The 19,130-nt window shown below is 37.0% G+C and overlaps 1 protein-coding gene across 6 annotated transcripts in view; it reads left to right on the top strand.

Moving 5' to 3' along the window:
• Positions 1 to 19,130, top strand: part of PTBP3 (polypyrimidine tract binding protein 3) — a 77,730-nt gene that overhangs the window by 9,550 nt on the left and 49,050 nt on the right. For 4 of the 6 annotated variants that reach the window (XM_054689610.1, XM_037494141.2, XM_054689612.1 and 1 more), the window contains one exon: positions 16,254 to 16,335. In XM_054689610.1, the coding sequence (XP_054545585.1) occupies positions 16,254 to 16,335 (82 nt within the window). Of the gene's footprint in view, positions 1 to 16,253; positions 16,336 to 19,130 lie in introns of those variants that run through there. The other 2 variants (XM_037494140.2, XM_054689611.1) reach the window with 2 other exon arrangements.

Here is a 19,130-nt window from a genome sequence, read left to right as displayed (position 1 = left end):
CTGTTGAATCCTCTCACCCCCCACACCTCTGGCCTGTACCCCAGTTCTTTTATGCATAAATAAATAAATCTTTAAAAAAAATAGTATGTATAGGAACTGACACTATCCATCACTTCAGGCATTCACAGGGGTAGGGGGTGTGGATATATCCTCTGCTGAAATAGGGACACCAATTTATTCTGTTGTGAGAATAAAGTCACTAGGTAAAGATGTAAGGAGGTTGTAATATCTGGTCATAAATATTAGGAGATGGGGATCATTGGGGAACATCAGCCATCTACTTATTTCCACACCAGAAGAAAAATTGCTGGGTGTTAGTATAATGCACATGTTCAGTGTTAGAATATAATTCCAGATTACTGTCAGTGTATGAAAGTTACTAATATTACAAATTCTCACCAGTGCTTGGTATTTTGATCTGATATATTTTATTGTAACAATTTAATGCTATAAATTTCCCTCTTGGTATAGCTTTAGCTGTATCACAAGTGTATGATTTGTTCTGTTTTCATTTTTATTTAGAGTAAGGTGAATCCCAAGAAAGTAGAAGGACGGAAATAAGTAATTTATTATTTTTTTAATAATTTTTAAAAGATTTATTTATTTATTTATTTATGCAAGCACTGGGTACAGTCAGAAGCGCGGGAGGGTGAAAGAATTCACCAGAGCCAGAGCGGGGAACAGAGCAGACAGATTGACAAAATACACTGCTGAGGGGAGCAGCAGGCGCAGCAGGAGAGGTCTGTCCTGCCATGTGGGACCCTCGCTGGAGGCCAGAGATCGAACCGGCGCTGCAGAGGCTGTGGGCAGCTTCACAACCCAGCACTCAACCGTTGCGTCACTGGGGGAGGCCCGAAATAACTAATTTAGATGAAATGTCCAAATTCCTTTGACAGGGTATTAGGTGACCAAAACTGACATGAATTGGAAAGTATTGCCTCCCCCTTTTATTATGTTTTTTTTTTTCCATTTACTTTCACCTCACCCCCCCCATTTTAATTGTATTAACTATGGTTTACAATATTGTCTAAGATTTAAGGGACTAGAATCATGCCTCCTCAGATATAGATCACCACATTTAGCACCAAAGCACGCATCGTCCTTTGTGCTTTACTCTTTATGTAGACCACTAGGCCCCTTCCATCGTTTCTTCCCAACTCTCCCCTTTCTCCTCCTTTAAAAAAAAAAGATTATATAAGATTGGTATTAGTTCTTCATTAAATGTTTGATAGAATTCATCAGTATTGCTATTTGTAGGTGCATATTTTTTGTGGGAAGATTTTTAATTATGAAATGCTGGGTGTTTTTTTTTTTTTCACTCTGGTCAAAATTCTAATCTTTCTGTGATTTCTCTTTTGACCCATGATTATTTATAAGTGTGTGACTTAATTTCTTATTATTTTGGGTTGTTTCAGTTATCTTTTGTTACTATTTTTTTTTAATAGAGGCATGCTTTATTTATTTATTTGTTTGTTTTTTTTTTTTTTTTTTTTGTTTATACATGCACTGGGTACAGTCAGAAGCGCAGGAGGGTGAGAGAATTCACCAGAGCCAGAGCGGGGAGCAGAGCAGGCAGAAGGATTGAAGTACACTGCTGAGGGGAGCAGCTGGCGGCAGGAGAGGTCTGTGCGCCACGTGGGACCCTCCTCCGGTGGCCAGGGGGCCAGGGAGCAGCGGGGGGATCAAACCAGCACCACAGATGCTGCGGGCAGCTTCACAACCCAGCGCTCAACCGCTGCGCTACCGGGGAGGCCCTTTTGTTACTATTTTTTAAGGAAACATACTTTGTATCATTTCAGTTCTTTTATACTTCCTGAGATTTTTAAAAGTTTTTTTTATTTATGCATACAAGAGCCAGGGGTACAGGCCTGAGGTGCGGGGGATGAGAGGATTCACCAGAGACAGGGTGGGAAACAGAATGGGCAGATCAACTGAAGTACACTGCTGAGGGGAGCAGTGGGAGAGACAGGAGAGGTCTGCTGAGCCATGTGGGTTGCTCCCTGACCGGTCGGGGATAGAACTCATGCTGCAGAGGCTGTGGACAGCTTCACAGGCTGCGTCTTAACCTCTTGTGCCATCAGGGAGCCCCTGGTAAAATCCATTATTAATATTTTGAGAAACCTCTATAATGTTTTCCACAGAGACTGGACAGTGCACATTCCCACCAACAGTGTACAAGGATTCCTTTTTTCCACATCCTTGCCAACACTTGCTGGCTTTGGTCTTTTTTTGATATGAACCATTTTCACAGGTATGAGGTGGTTATCATTGTGCTTTTGATTTTCATTTCCTTCATGATAAGTCATGTTAGTATTTATTAAAATGCCTGTTGGCCTTCCGTTGTCTTCTTAGAAGTGCCTGTTTAGCTCCTCTGCCCATTAGCTCCTTGTCGAATATAATTTGTGCAAATACTTTTATTCAGTAGGGAATCTGTTTCAGTGATAGTTTCTTTTACTGTGCAGAAGCTTTTTAGTTTTATGTAACCTCAATTGTTTATGTTCTCTTGCTTTTCTCACTATTGGAGATGAAGCCACAATGACATCTCTGATGCCTGTTGTGGAGTATTTTGCCTATATTTTCTTCCATGTGTTTTATGGTTCCTGGTCTTATAGGCACTGATATTTTAAAAATCTGTAAGTCTGCAAAGACTTTGAGTATCCACTCCTTCATAACTAGATTTAGGTTGTATAATTTGGGCAGGAATAACAGAAGTAGATGCTGTCTTCTCAGTATATTTTATCAGAAGGCAAAAGATGTTTATTTGTCTTGATACGTGTAGATTAACTTTGATCACTTGGTTAGAGTTGTGCTTTTCAGGTTCTCCACAGTAAATTTACTTTTTTCCCCTTTTAATAAGTATTTTGTGGAGTTATACTTTGAAAGCATGTTAATACTATTTTAATTCTCAAATTTTTACCTATTAGTTTTAGTGTCCATTAATGAGTCTTGCCACAATTAGTTAACTATTATGATAGCTGCAAAGTGGTGAATTTCTGGATTTGTTTGTGGCATCCACATTAATCTCTTAAAATGATTTGAGTAGCTCCTTATTTTCTTGTTTTTTTAAAAAAAGATTTATTTATTTATGCATACAAGAACTGAGGTACAGGCCAGAGGTGTGGGGGTGAGAGAATTCACCAGAGACAGAAAGAGGAGCAGAACAAGAGGGTCTACTGAAATGCACTGGTGAGGGGAGCAAAGGGTGAGTCAGGAGGGTCTTCTGCGCCATGTGGGTCCCCTCCCTGACTGAAGTGCTGTAGTAGCTGCAGGTAGTTTCACAGTGCTGTATCATAACTCCTTGCACCACCAGTGGTTATGATATGTTTTTATATCTCTTTTATTCTCTCTTGGATTTGTTTTTTAATTCATTTGAAAACTTCTTCTCCAAAAAGTCTATAATATGTATCTTTGTGTGTCAAATTTGATCAGACTTTTTATCACTGAGAATATTTTTAGACAAGAATACAATCAGAAGAGATTTCATACACCCTATCTCCTTAATGAAACTACTGTATCATCAGTAGCAGTTTGTAGTCACTCACCTACTTCATCCTCCACCCCCCAATATACCAGTTTAGGTTAGCCTTCCACTTTCTTGGGGTTTTTAATCTCAAAATTTTTTTTTAACTGAAATCTATATTCTAGCTTCCATAGTTCCTTCATGGTTGATTTTGGAGATAGGCGCTTACAATTCATGTTACTTTTCAGGTTCCATACCAATCTATGTATTACCTTGAACACTGAGTACAAAATACCATCACCTGTTGTGTTATTGTGAAATTTTAAAATTCCATGGATGAAGAGATTATTCTGAAAGTTTCCAGGGAAGGAAAAAAACAAGTAAACATCAAAGAAATGAATGTCAGACTGGCATCTTAAGTAGTTCATCTATGTGGTAGATGAAAATGAGACAGTGTTTATAATTTTCTGAGGAAAAAGTCCTTAACCCAGAATTCTTTACTAAGTCAAATGATCACTTTTGAGACTGCAATTATGAGGATAGAATTTTCAGACATGTATGAACCCAGAAAATTTATCTCTGTTTAGCATACTTAGGTAGTTATTTAAGGATGTAATCTAAGGAAGGACTCAGATGACAGAAATTCAAGAAAACGTTGAGTCAACCTCAAAGAAGAATGAAAAGAAAACTCAGGTTAACAACTGTTTGAAAGGTGCTTTAGAGAGCAGTTGTTCTAGATTTATAGAGTATAGTAAAGAATTCATTTGATCTCGATTCTTTCAGTAGTCTTTTTCACAGCATGGTCCTAAGATTGTGACATAAATCTATAGAGTAAAAAGAGAAGTGTGTCAGAATCAGGTTTCCTTGAGCAATATTTGCATAGTCATAAAAATATAAAACCTGTTTATTGATTTTCAACTTGGAGTCAACCTTTGGATATTTCATGAATGGACAAAGCTTAGACTGCAGTTGTTGCAGGGCAGAATGTAACAACTATAACAAAAAAAAGTGAAACTAGCAGAGGGAAGGAGGAAAGAGGAGATAAGTATCACTAATAGTTTTCAAAATGGATAATCGAGAGGTAATGTTAAATTGACAAAATAGTTGAACAATGAAGATATATGTATAGTATTTAAAGTTCAAAGACACTTATATAAGAAGTAAAATCAATACAGATTTCAAACTGAGGGCAGAAGAAGGAAGTGTAAGATAAATTATTGTTTTCATGTTAGAGGTCAGTGGGCTTGTGGGGACAACTGTTAGAATAACTAACGACTACTTATTTTTTAAAAGATTTATTTATTTATTTATTTATTTATTTGTTTATACATACATACATACATACAAGAACTGGGGTACAGGCCAGAGGAGTGGGGAGTGAGAGGATTCACCAGAGACAGAGTGGGGAGCAGAACAGGCAGAATGAGTGAAACACACTGCTGAGGGGAGCAGCGGGTGAGTCAGGAGAGGTCTGCTGTGCCATGTGGGTGGCTCCCTGGCTGGGGATCCAACCTTTGCTGCAGTGGCTGTGGATAGCTTCATTAGTACTGTGTCTTAACCCCTTGCGCACCAGGGAGGCCCAACTAACAACTATTTAAAGATTATGTCTGGGGTGGAGAGATTTGCTTTTATCATATGACACCCTTTGTTGGATTTGCTAAAGTACATGTATTTGATAAAAATAAAAGTTTAATCCATAAATAGAAGTTAAAATAATAGAAGTAATTCAACAAAAAATAAATTCAGTTACATGTTATAGAAAATCCATTTATGGTAGTGTTCTCCTTCATGTATTTCTCCCTGTGGTAACAATTTTATTAGTTTTGTGTCATTTTTATGCAACTATACATAATTATTTCTCTTCTTATACAAAATGCAGCATAATTATATGCAAGTTATGCATTTTGATTTTTTTACCCAATTATAGGACACTTTCCTTCAAGTCCCCCATTCTGTTTTTTTTTAATAGCTGCAAAATATTTTGTGAGCATATAAGTCATTTATTAGGCCCTCTGTTGGTGGACTCATGTTATTTCAAACATTGTGCTCTAATAAATAGCACCTAATAAATAACACGTATCTGTGTAATTTCATGTGTATGCAGGTGAACCTATGCAGTAGAGTTCAGACATGAGATTGCTATGTGAGAGGTTAAATGTATCTCCAAGTAAATAATATCTGATTCATCTCTGTTGGGGTTGTATTTTTTTGCACAACCCAAATCTTGGTGAGAATTGTTAACTCAACTTTTAGTTGTATGTTTTGATATATCTAAGGACCATTTTATCCCCTTTCTTTGGGATACTGTTCTTCTATTGATGACTCAGTCTTTTTCTTCTCATCTTTTAGAAGCTTTTATAAATTAGGAGCTAAATCTTTTGTCTAGAATGAATTAAAAATATCACTTTAGAGTATTTCAAAATTCAAATGATTTAATTTATGTACATGTGTATTTTTTAGTATACCTCTGGATTTTGAGTTTTAGATAGGCACTCTTTATTAGAGTAATAAAGTAATTCATGCATGTTTTCTTCTAATACTTATATGACCTTTGATTTAATTGAGTTTATCTTAGTGTGAGATATGAGATATGGAGTCAACTTTATATTTTCCAAATGACTACTCAGTTTCCCACGTACCATTTCTTCTTGTCTTACAGAGATTTCTTTCACAAGCAGTTTATAGAGGTTTATGGTTTCAAAAGTTTAGCTCTAATATGTCATTAATTATCACTTGAAAAAAATGAGGCAATTAAAAGAAGGTCAAAACAAAATGTGGCAAGGAAAAGCTAAAACTAGTATGTTTAAACAAATGGGTTATGGGGATTATATTTTCAACCAATATTGGTTACCATAATAGTACTCAATGCTTAGCATTTTGTGAGAATTTGGTATTTCATTGATTCTGGGGCAACATTTTTTGATAATATTTTTGACATATGGTGTACTGTAAAGTTGATAGCATATTATAACTTAGTTGGCAACACCTTTTCTTTGAATATGTTAGATAATGTTATGGGGGATCTTAACATCATAGGCTTCTTAGATTAGATGAAATATGTATGATTAAGTGCATAGAACAGTATCTGGCACATACTAAGGAATCAGGAAGTTTTGTTTTTCTGTGACATCCTGAGGTAACATTGGCTTACATCACTGCATATGATATGAGGGAATAGACCCAGGTGTGTTGCTGCACCCATAGTCCATTGGACCCTGTCCTCCTTTGCTCTCCACCACATCTTCTAATAGCCTCAATGCTGCAGTTGTATATTAGGGTTTGTTTTGTTATGGTATTTGTCTTTTCTCCTTTTGGCTTCTTCCACTTACTATACCCCTCTAGTTCCATCCATGTTGTTGCAAACATCAAGATTTCATGTCTCTTTCATAGCTGAGTAGTATTCCATAGTGTGTGTGTGTGTGTGTGTGTGTGTGTGTGTGCATTTATACACACACACACACTATGCCTTCACTGTCAGTCACCTGTTGGGCAGTTAGCTTGTTTCCATAACTTGACTATTGTAAGAGTGCTGCAGTGTACATAGGAGTGCATATAACCCTTCAAATTAGTGTTTTTACATTTTTGGAGTAAATACTAAGGACTGGAAATGCTGGCTAATGTGGTATATTTACTTTTATTATTTTGAGGAACATCCATACTCTTCCATGGAGCAGTCAGTAAATACTAACTATTGTTATATTTTATTTTGTTCTTATAAAGGGTGATTAAATATCTTCACATACAGTTCTATAGATGGATCAAAGGCTTGGCATAACGTATTGAGGGGACATGTCTTTACTAAAGAGACAAAGGTATATGGGGTGAAAAAACAAACCTGGCCTATGTCAAATAATATAACCTACACAATTCCTGTGTCTTACTTGGTCTGTGAACTGACTATAGGACAGAATATTTTACACTGAGGCCCATTTGGGACAACCAGGACATTTTTTTACCTGTTTTCCCTCCTACCCCATGTCTTAATTCATTAGTAAATCTAAGCATCTTCAAACCTCTAAGTATTTTCAGCTACTCTCCAGTTACTGCTACTCTCCTTTTCCCTCATCTAGATTGTCATCAGCGTATAATAACTAGAGTCTCAGCTTAACTCCTTGTCTTACTGCAGACTATTCACAACTCAGAGGTCAAATGGTCCTTCAAAAAAGAGTCAGACAGTGTCATTCTTCAGAACTCTTTGTCCTTGTTTCAAGCGTTAACATTTTTTGGAATGGCCTTCAAGGTCTCACATTCTTATACACCACCCTAATCTTTAGCTCTATTCTCTCCTTGTTCACTCTTTCAGTCACAATGGCTTCTTCATTGTTTTCTAGAATGTCCAAGCCATCTCAGTTTACTCTGCCTATCATGTTCATCCCTCAAATATATTCCTTATATCCTTAAGACTGCGTAGAGCCTCCCTGGTGGCACAAGGGGTTAAGTCTCAGCACTGTCAGGTTCTTGGTAGCCACTGTAGCATGGGTTTGATCCCCCGCCAGGAAGTAAGCCAACATGGCGCAGCTGACCTCTCCTGACTTGCTGGCTGCTCCCCTCAGCAGTGTATTTGCGTGTCCTGCTCCCCACTCTGTCTCTGGTGTATCCTCTACCGACCCCCTCCACCTCTGGCCTGTACACCAGTTCTTGTATTCATAGATAAATAAAAATAAGTCTTCAAAAAAGACTGTGCTTAAATGTCATTTTCTCTTAAATATTTTCTTGGGCTTCCCCGGTGACACAGGGGTTAAATCTCAGAGTTGTCATGCTGTCACCTCTTCGACCTGAGTTTGATTCCCTCTCCAGGGAGCTAACCCACATACGGTGTAGCAGACCTCTCCTGTCTCACCCACTGCTCCTCTTAAATGTATTTCAGTAGTTCTGCCTCTTCTGTCTCTGGTGAATCCTCTTAAGTACCTCCCCTCCCCACTTTATTTAAAAAATCACAATTCTCTTTACCTTGACTGCTCCTTGTTCTGTTTTTTTTAAAACATACTACATAGTTTTCTTATATTTGATTATCTATTTCTTTTTAATTGGTTGTAAATTCCATAAGATAAGGAGGAGGGATTTTTGTCTATCAATAGAATTTTCTCCAGCTGTTAAAGACTTTACACTTAGTTTGTTGTTCAGTAAATATTTATTGGATTTGTTACATGAATCTAGTAAGAATTTGGTGTAAACACTCAAAACTTACCTAAGATTCATACTGTCGTAGCATGATGATTGTTAATTATATATACCAAATTCGTTATGTATGGATTGTTTATACAGTAGAAGCCAAAATGCTAAAAGAATGGCATTTTTTTTAAAAGATTTATTTATACAACCACTGGGTACAGTCAGAAGCACGGGAGGGTGAGAGAATTCACCAGAGCCAGAGCGGGGAACAGAACAGGCAGAAGGGCCGAAGAACACTGCTGAGGGGAGCAGCGGGCGGCAGGAGAGATCTGCACACCCTGTGGGACCCTCCTCCGGTGGCTGGGGAGCAGCCGGGGATCGAACCGGCGCTGCAGAGGCTGCAGGCAGCTTCGCAACCCAGCGCTCAACCGCTGCGCCACCAGGGAGGCCCAAGAATGGCATTTTGATTGTATGTCAAATGCCAGACTTTTGGAGGAATAATTTGCTAGTCATTACCAAAAAAAGTGCTATTACTGTATTGCTCAGATAACCTGTATAAAATCAAGGCAGGGGCCTCCCCTGGTGGTGCAGCGGTTGATCGCTGCGCTGCCCGCAGCCTCTGCAGCGTGGGTTCCCACATGATGCGACACACCTCTCCTGCCGCGCCCCCTGCTCCCCTCAGCAGTGTGCTTCATCAGTCTGCCTGTTCTGTTCCCCACTCTGGCTCTGGTGAATTCTCTCACCCTCCCATGCTTCTGACTGTACCCAGTGCTTGTATAAATAAATAAATAAATCTTTAAAAAAAAAATAAATTCAAGGCAGTCAAAATAATTTTATTGAAACTGTCATACATAGGCGATTTTGAACAATTCCGTAACTACTCTACATTTGAAGAATTTACCCCATCCCTAACTACTTTTACATTCTCACTGTTCTAAAATCTCATCAGTGGCAACCATGTGAAGAAAAATGTCAGAAATGAATGATTTGGTAACTTTTTGAGGGGAGAGGAGTTAACTTTTTTAGGAAATGTTCAGGTATAATCACACTCATTTAGTAGATGAGGAATGTTGATGGAACAATTGTTTGTGGGAACATGAGCTTCAAGTCATTTGCAAGGCTAGAGCTATCAATTGTACCTTTGGATTTTTTGGGTTTTATATTTTTTATTGAGGTGACATTGGTTTACAACATTGTATATGATTTAACAGTATAGCATCACCCGCTTAAGATGTTGTAACCACACCCATAGTCCATTGTGCTCCCTCCCTCTTAGTCTTATAGCTTAGATTTCTAGGGTTTGTTACTGTTTTGCTTTATTGAACCTTCTGTTTTGTTTCTTTAAATTCCACATGTAAGTGACAGGACTATGAAAGGGTTAAAGTTAGCAAAAAGTTAAATGTTAAAGGAAACTTAGAGTTACCATATACTTCCTCAGAATGAATCTGAAACCTTCCCTGAACATTCAGCTTATTCCCCTATCTTTACAGTTACTGATATTTTTGTTTTTAAGGAAAAAATGTCTGAATATAGATTACATTAAAAACATTATAGTAAGCTCTATGGAGTGAGATAAAAGGCCAGTAATGAGATTATAATAATCAAAAAGTATATTTAGTATGGTGACATTCTACTTACATGACTTTTATTTCTGCTTTTGGAAAAACAAAGGAACAGAGCAGGAATAACATGAGCTTTCTGTTCTGGAAGTGTTCACAAAGGGCCACTAGACCATCTGCTAGAAATTTTATAGAGGTTGTTACCTTGGTACTAAGTAAGGAGTTGGCTAATAATTTCAATATTTAAGCTTATTTTACTAAAAAAAAAGTTCTAGGATTGTGGAAAATTTGATTTTTTGATAGCCCCCCCTTTTATGGTCATAATATTTTTTTTTTTTAGATTGATTTATTTATGCAAGCACTGGGTACAGTCAGAAGTGTGGGAGGGTGAGAGAATTCACCAGAGCCAGAGCGGAGAGCAGACAGAGCAGGCAAACTGACGAAATACACTGCTGAGGGGAGCAGCGGGCAGCAGAAGAGGTCTGTGCGCCATGTGGGACCCTCGTCCAGCGGCCAGGGATGGAACTGGCGCTGCAGAGGCTGCGGGCAGCTTCGCAACCCAGCACTCAACTGCTGCACCACCGGGGAAGCCCCTGGTTAAAATATCTTTATACACTAAAATAAAAATTATTTTTGAATATCATATGCACTTCAGGTATTATATGAAGTTTAATTATAGTTAATGGTTTATTTTCACACTTTTACATGTTATTTTAAACTGTTTATCAGTTGTGAGGATTTCCTTTATCATATTAATAATTCACTTTAATGCTAAATGAGACTACTTTCTATCAAATTTAATAATGACATATTTTATTTGTGCTGTTTAATTATAGTATTCTTTACTTTGTTGGCCCTGTATATTTAATTATTCTTCATCAGAAGAGAGCTTCAATAATTGATACTTGAGGCAGTGAAACTGGCTGGTGTATTGACTTAGCCATAGAGCTAACAAGTCCACAGAACTGCCACACTTAAGTAAATTTACTGTGTGTTTCTAAGGAAACTGTTGATCCAGTGTTGCCCCCACCCCCAATGATATCATAATTTGGCCTTCTTGTATAAGGTTAATTTCTCTACCTGTAGTATAATCTTTTCTCTCCAAACATGTTCTCCTTCATCTTTTATAAGTCTTTTTTCCTCCTTATCTTCCAACCATAATCTCTTATAGCAATCAGACCTTACAAGAGAGAGTGTCAGTTTTACCAAGGTTTGTATTTTTCTTGACTAGTGGAAAATGTTTTTCATACCCTTAGGATATAAATATTAAGTATAATTTTGAGAAATATTATTTTGTTTAGTACTGAAATCTGTAATTATAGTGATGTTCTGTCAGAAGAAAGAATTTATGTGTAGGAAAGAATTTTTTTTAAGGGAATATTTAAAATAATACAGAACTATTTTTCTCATCTTTTACAGAATTGAAGAGTAATATCATCCATGGATTTGAGCTTTATAATATAAAAAGGTCTTTGTTTTCTGTTATTTGAAAATGAATTCTTGGGTAGAAAAACTTGGCCATTACATTGTGATAATCAGAATTTTTTGTGATTACATTTTCAAACTTAAGTTCCTTTTGCTCTTTTTGTCCTTTGTTTATCATATCCTCAAAATATGTAAGGACAGAAAGTTACCAGTTTTTTAAAAATATCATAATTTTTCAATAAATTTGTTATTCTCTATGATGAATGATAAAAATATTTCTAGTTATGAAACAATGCTCAAATATTTTTTAAGTTTTCCTATCATGTACTAAGGCAATAAAAACAGTCATTTCAACATTTTACTAGATATTGAAGGGCTTGCTTATTTTTTTATTTGCTTAGGGCTTATTTTAGGCATTCTTTTAAAAAAGCTTTTATTAGTATTGATAGATTCAGTAGAATTATCAGACTTAGTGGTTTTGTTATGAATGCTGTGCAGTGCTTACCATTTCCTTATAATAATTTAGATTTTATGTAGATGCATTGAATGTGACAGTTAAGATATTGCATTCATTCATTTAAGATGTCATGTAAATTTAATTTTTCCTTGCTTCTCTTTACTTGAATATTAATCACATTTTTATTTTTTATTTTTAAAGAGTTTTATTTATTTATGCATGCAAGTACCAGGGTACAGGCCAGATGTGTGGGAGGGTGAGAGGATTCACCAGAGACAGAATGGGGAATAGAACAGGCAGACTGACTGAAATACACTGCTGGGGGAGCAGTGGGCGAGACAGGAGAGTTCTGCCGTGCCATGTGGTATCTCCTTGGCCAGCCAGGATCGAACCCATGCTGCAGAGACTGCAACAACTTCACAGCGCTCTACTCAATTGCCTGTGCCACCAGGGAGTCCCAATCACATTTTTAGACTAGATCTGGCTTTTACAGTTAGAAACCCAAAAGGATAATGTTTTTAAAACAATCTGTTAAATGACTTATTCTGTTATATCTGCTCTTGAGTCATCATTTAACCTTGAGTACAGTTAGGTCAGTTCTGAAGTTGGGAGGTACAGTCCCTCTTCTTCAAGTTTTTGAGAGTTTAAGAATGTACATAAATTTTTCTTTGGAGATTTGGTAAAATTCGTTAGCAAAGGATATTATCCTGGACTTTCTCTCTCTCTTTCTTTTTTTTTTAAAAAGATTTATTTATTTATGTGTACAAGAGCTGGGGAACAAGTCAGAGATGTGGGGGTTGAGAGGATCCACCAGAGACAGAGTGGGGCACAGAACAGGCAGATATACTGAAATACACTGGTGAGGGGAGCAGCGGGTGAGACATGAGAGGTCTGCCTTGCCATGTGGGTTTCTCCCTGGCTGGCTAGGGATCAAACTCGTGCTGCAGAGGCTGTGGATTGCTTCGTACTGTTGTGCTTAACCCCTTGTGCCACCAGGGAGGCCCGACTTTCTTGTTTTGGTGGACGGTGTTTATTACTGTTTCAGTTTTCTTAATTGTGATTGTTCTATTCAAGTTTTTCATTTTTTCCTGGTTTAGTCTTTGTAGGCTTGCCAGTCTTTGGACTGTGCTAGTATTTCATTGTGCTATTAATTTTATTTCTCTGGTGACTGATGAGGTTGAATATCTATTCTATGTATATTGAAAATGGTCTTAGTCATTTAAGTATGGCTTAAAACAACATTTATTTCTTGTTTAACACAATAGTGGTAGTTGTTACAGAGCTAGATGTGTTCTTTTTCTGGAAGCCTGAAAGGGAAGCCACTATTTGGGATATGCCCTTTAGTTTTGTTACTGGGCTAGATGAAGGGCACTCCAAGACCCCCAAACTTGCCTGCTCTAAATAGGTTCTGCTACCTGCCACATAAAGACAAAACATACTCTAGTGCATAAGGCCTTTAATGGAAAGGAACTTTGATAACACTTAGTATGCTGTAAAGACAAGAAAAGAGAAAGAGTAGATAAAATAGTTTTTAAATCAAGCACCCCAAGTTACCCTTCCCCTCAATGGTAAATTGCCCAGCCATACAGGCTTGGCCCAAAAGCTTGCTACAAGTCTAAGGCACCTTCTGGTGGGGACCCATAAGGAAGAGGCATAGAGGGCGTGGCAAGTCTGGGATATGGAAGTTGCAAAATCAAATTCAAGATAAAAGGTGACATAGTTGACCTTCCCACAGGTCTCTCACCCATGGCTGTTTCAGGTGTCTCCTTTCTTGTCCCCCAAGTCCCTGTACCAGTCCAAGGCTGAGAAGCAAGCGCAACTTCTTCACATTTCTCTCTGTTCCATGTGCCTTCCGCAGGTCTCCTTGTTCTTTTTCCTCTTCCTTCCTTCTCCCAGTCTCCTCTGCAGCTTCTCTTCCTCCCTGCTCAGGTCTACCCCTTCCTTGAGTGGGGCAGGGAACCTGGATCCTCCCCTTTCCCTAGGGACCACCCAGTTACAGAGTCAGGGAAAGAAGGGAAAAGCTGGCAGAAACTACTCTGCTAGCTGGATTAGTGTAGGTCATGTCTGTTCATATTCCATAGGCCAAAGTATATCACACAACTATATTCCTTGTGGGTAGGGAAGGGAGGCATTACAAGTCCTGCAGGAGGCATTACAAGTCATGTTTATAGGGATGTGTCCTCCTTGTGGGTAAAAGGAGGGAACGAGAACTTGGGAACAGTAATATGATTTACCAAGTTATTTGTTAGATGTTTCTTCAGGGCTCTTGTCATTTACTTTTATCTTGACTTTTTAAAAATTGATCCTAGTTTGTTTGTTTCCTTTTTGAATTCTAGGTATAGGTTATTTATTGGTTATAGATATTGCAAATATTTTCTCCTATTTCATAAGCGCCTTTTTAATTTTCTAATGATGTTTTTGTTAATTCCATTTTAGTGTTGCCTAATATATCGATATTTTTCTTTTTTAATATAGTTTTTTTTTTAATTTCTTGTTAAAGGTATCTTTTCTACTTACAAAATCTGACGATACTCTTTCTGTTACTTTTTAGAGTCTTTATCATTTTGCCTTTAACAGCTCAGTATTCAGTCTAATTAGAATTAATATTTACCTGACTTTTTAACACATTCCTAGAGTCTAGAGAGCTCAAGTAATTTCTGAGTGGTTTCTAAGGTCAAATTAACTGTTTACTCATATAAACATCAATACTGAACTCACATATATGTAGAAGAACTACTAGTAGTATATATTTTACCAAATTCTCAAATATAAAAATGTTGGGCACATTTAGAAATTCACTACAGTTAAAACTGCAAAAATTCACCATTTTCACTTTTGTAGGTAGTCAACAAAGTGGTGTATCTTTAGCTACCAATATCTGTATTTCAGGACTATCTATGCTTTAAATATTGTTCTTTTTGGAAGTTGAGATTTTCAGTTTTATCTCATCTTACATACTTTTTTGGTTCTTTCCTGTTAACCAAACCTGTTCTGTAAGCTTCTAGTGCAAAAACTAAAGAACGTAGTATCTGAATGTTTAGATCAAGAATTACTTAAATAATTGAAGTTCTATAATGCAAGCACATTGGTGGTTTACCTTTCTTCATTAATGACTGAAGTTGTTTCCTACAGAAGTGGTACTTACAGCTAAACATTACGTATCTGTTGGAGCACTGTTGGTATTCTACTGTTTTCAGGAGTTTGAAGATTAAATTTTATCTAGTAAATCAAAAATTTTTTATTAAAAATTTACTAAGTTAAACAATTAGTAACATTTGATATAGGTTGGTTTTAACTTTATACATGGTATTTATTGTCCTTCCTTCAATGTAATCTTTTTTTTAAAGATTTCTTTATTTGTGCATGCAAGAGCTGGGGTGTAGGCCAGAGGTATGGGAGGGGGTGAGAGCATTCATGAGAGATAGAGCAGAGAGCAGAATAGGTGTATCTACTGAAATACACAGCTGAGGGGAGCAGTGGGCAAGACAGGAGAGGTCTGCTGCACCACGTGGGTTAGCTCCTGGCTGGGCTACTAATAGCTTCATAGTGCTGAAACTTAACCCCTGTACCACCAGGGAGACCCTCTAAATGTAAATGTTTTAATAATTGTAATAGAATTATTTAATATTTAACCTTGTCTGACCCTTGTCTTTTCCCATTGATAGTTTGTTTAGCTTTGGAATTGATGAAAACTCTTACCTAAGATAAAGAGTAAATAACTTAAACAGTAGTTACTTTACATATAGTACACATTAGAGATAATTTTGAAGATAAATGTATGAAAAATCACTGGTTACGAAGAACTTGGTCAGTGTAGAAATAAATTACATCTTTTTGTTCAACTTAAGAAAATACATACTGAGAAGAATGGTACATTTTTGTTTTACAAATTATGTGTGGATAACTACAACAAAAACAATGTCTTCATAGAACCCCTAAATACAGTTTCTGGCATTTGAGCTGTAGCATCTCAGAAGACTGGAATTAAGCAAAGGAGGTTGTAGGATTATGCCCCAATTATGAATGGCAGTTCCATTTTTTAATAGCTAGCAATCTTGGGAATGTGCAGTAGTTTTTTGCTTCCAACCTTTATATTTTGTGATTCTGAAGAACTTCCCCTCTTAAGTACCTTTATATTCAGATAAATTAGTACTACTGGTTTTCACTATTTTTAGCATAAATACAGACCATTATCTAAGAGTTGTCTTATTAATAGAATGTTGCTCTTGCTGTTTTTCAGCGGGGATCTGATGAGCTTCTTTCTTCTGGCATCATTAACGGACCTTTTACCATGAACAGTTCTACTTCTGCAGGTGTGTATGGTGAGTTTTCATTTTTTTCAAAGTCTGAATTATTTGCTCTGCATGGGTTTCAATTCTTTCTTAACATTGCTCTTAGTTTATTTATTTTCTTATGAGGATTTGTTCAAGTGCCACTATTTATAACAAAAACAAATTTATTGCAGTAGTGTTCTTGTAGATTAAATTACTTACTATAGCTCTCTTAAGTTTTAAAGATTAATATGAATTCAATAATTCTTTTTTCATTGATGTTCTTTGTGTTACATATTTGGGATAAAACTATCATTAAGTTAGTGATGCAGAACTGGGTGAAAGAGCTAGATTTAACATCTTGTTTTGATGGATTTATAACAATAAAATTATTAAAACTATAAAATCACATTTTTAAAAAATTGAAGCATAATTCACATCCCATTAGGTTCCACAATTTGAAAAATAAATGTCTCTGAAATTTTTAAAATGAATTGGAGGAGTGCAGTACTGGAGGGAGAGAGAACAGTTACAAGAGTTGCTGTATAGGCTATCCTGTATCCTATTGGATATGAACTAGTAACGGATGGTAATTTGTACTATAGCAGTAGCAGTGGTGTTGGAAAGAAGTAGAGAACTTACAGAAGATGAAATTGATAGTAATTGTTAATTAATTGAACATATGAATAAGGGATTCCATGATGATTTCCAAGTTTTAGATATATATAATTGGATAGATGAAGAGTGGTGCCATTCGATTGTATCAGAAAATATTGGAAGAACAGGCTTGAAAAATACTACAGGTTCAGATTTTTTATGTTGAGCTTGAGGTTCCTTGGGAACATCCAAATGGAAGTGTAGATAGGCAGTGAGTTCTTATAGTCTCAATATCACAAGAGAAATTTGGATGTCAGTTGATAACTGAAGCCACAAGAGTGAAAAATCTCAGAAAAGGTGTGATTTTTCATTCATATTTTTTCGCTATTATAGGAAGTTAGTGGACCTCCTTTTCTAGACCCAGAGCTACATGATGATTGGGAAAATGAACAGCCTTTATATGAGGACTCTGAGAAGCGGCTAGGCTCAGTGAAGGCAAAGATGGAAATTCAATGACGAGGTTAAGATAATGTGTGGCAGTTGGTCAGTCATGTCCTTCACTTTGGAGGACTACATGGAAAGATTTTTTTAGGAATGGCAGAAGCAGGGCATTTGTTCAAGTGGGAAGTGTGAACAAAGAAATATGGGCAAACTTTGAGCTAACATCTGAAATACCTGGGTAACTTGCTAAAGCACAGTTGCTGAATTCATTCCCATCATTTTATAATTTAATAGCTATGGGGCGGGCAGGTCTTGAAAATTTGCATCTTCACAAGCCCCCAGGTAGTCACGAAGCTGCCATTTGAGAAACCATTTTAAAAACTGCTGGCTGGAGGAATGACTAGAATGTGAAGTTTCTAAACCTGATTATCCTCTTGATCTAGTAGGAAAAATTTCTACCCTTACTTCCCAGAGTTGCCGAACATCTGGGGTAATTCTTATTTTTGTTTGGTTAGTCATATTTACCAACTTCTGGGAATGACTAGATGGGTTTATATCCTGGTTGATTACTAAGAAAAAGAAAAAAGTATGAGATGTGAGTTTAATAGACAACAGCATTTTGCTGTTTCCTTTTTATGTTTTGGATTTCTTTTTGTATCCCATTCCATTCTAGGTTCAGTATTTCTCTTCCAGAAGCACATCCTTTATCCTTTTTAGTGACTATTTCAGCAAAGCCCTATAAATATAGGTAGCCTCCTAGACTTTGACTAAAGTATCTATACTATGAAATGTTGATTGGCCCTTTTTATTATTTTATTTTATTTTTTATTTATTTATTTTTTTAAAGATTCATTTATTTATGCATACAAGAGCTGGGGCACAGGCCAGCGGTATGGGGGTGAGAGGACTCACCAGAGACAGAATGGGGAACAGAACAGGCAGACTGATCAAAGTACACTGCTGAGGGGAGCAGCAGGTGAGTCAGGAGAGGTCTGCTGTGCCATGTGGGTTTCTCCCTGGCCGGCCAGGGGATCAAACTTGTGCTGCAGAAGCTGCGGACAGCTTCATAGGTTGCATCTTAACCCCTTGCGCCACCACAGAGGCCCGATTGGACCTTTTTAGCATCATTTAGTATAACGAATATTACAGTGTAGTAGTAGTATTTCAAATAAATCATAGAAATTCAGAGTCAGGGGACTTCCTGGTGGTGCAAGGGGTTCAGGTGTCAGTGTTACGAAGCTATTGCCAGTCACTGTAGCATGAGTTCGATCGCTGACCAGGGAGCTGACCCACCTGGCACAGCAGACCTCTACTATCTCACTTGCTGCTCCCCTCAGCAGTGTATTTCAGTCAGTCTGCCTGTTCTACTCCCCATTCTGTCTCTGGTGAATCCTCCTCTGGGCTTACACCCCAGTTCTTATGTGCATAACTAAATAAAATAGAAAGAAATTCAGAGTCAGAAAGGATTTCCATTGTATGTTTTGAAATATTCTGATGAAAATTTAGAAACTACTAATTTCTCACTAATCATACATTTATTCTATTTGCATGTTTTCTTTTTCTTCCCTTGTAGAGTAAGATGGAATGAAATGACTCTACTGGGATTTATTATTCCATTACTTAGTCTCTTCTCTTTCCTGAATCTAAGTGTTTTCTCTCCTCCTAGTATATAACAGTTCTCAAATATAGCTCATCTTAAGAAGAAAAAAAAATATCCTGTGATTTCTTACATCTTCCTCTGGTTGTTACTCAGTTATGTAACTATGTAGTTACGTAGTCAAAATCTTTTCAGGTTGTGTGCATTCAAT

Source organism: Talpa occidentalis, unplaced genomic scaffold, assembly GCF_014898055.3.
Source record: "Talpa occidentalis isolate TD23 unplaced genomic scaffold, MPIMG_talOcc4v2.1 talOcc4.7, whole genome shotgun sequence".
NCBI lineage: Eukaryota > Metazoa > Chordata > Mammalia > Eulipotyphla > Talpidae > Talpa > Talpa occidentalis.
The sequence above is the reverse complement of the archived record's forward strand: the minus strand, read 5'-3'. Positions and strand labels throughout refer to the sequence as shown.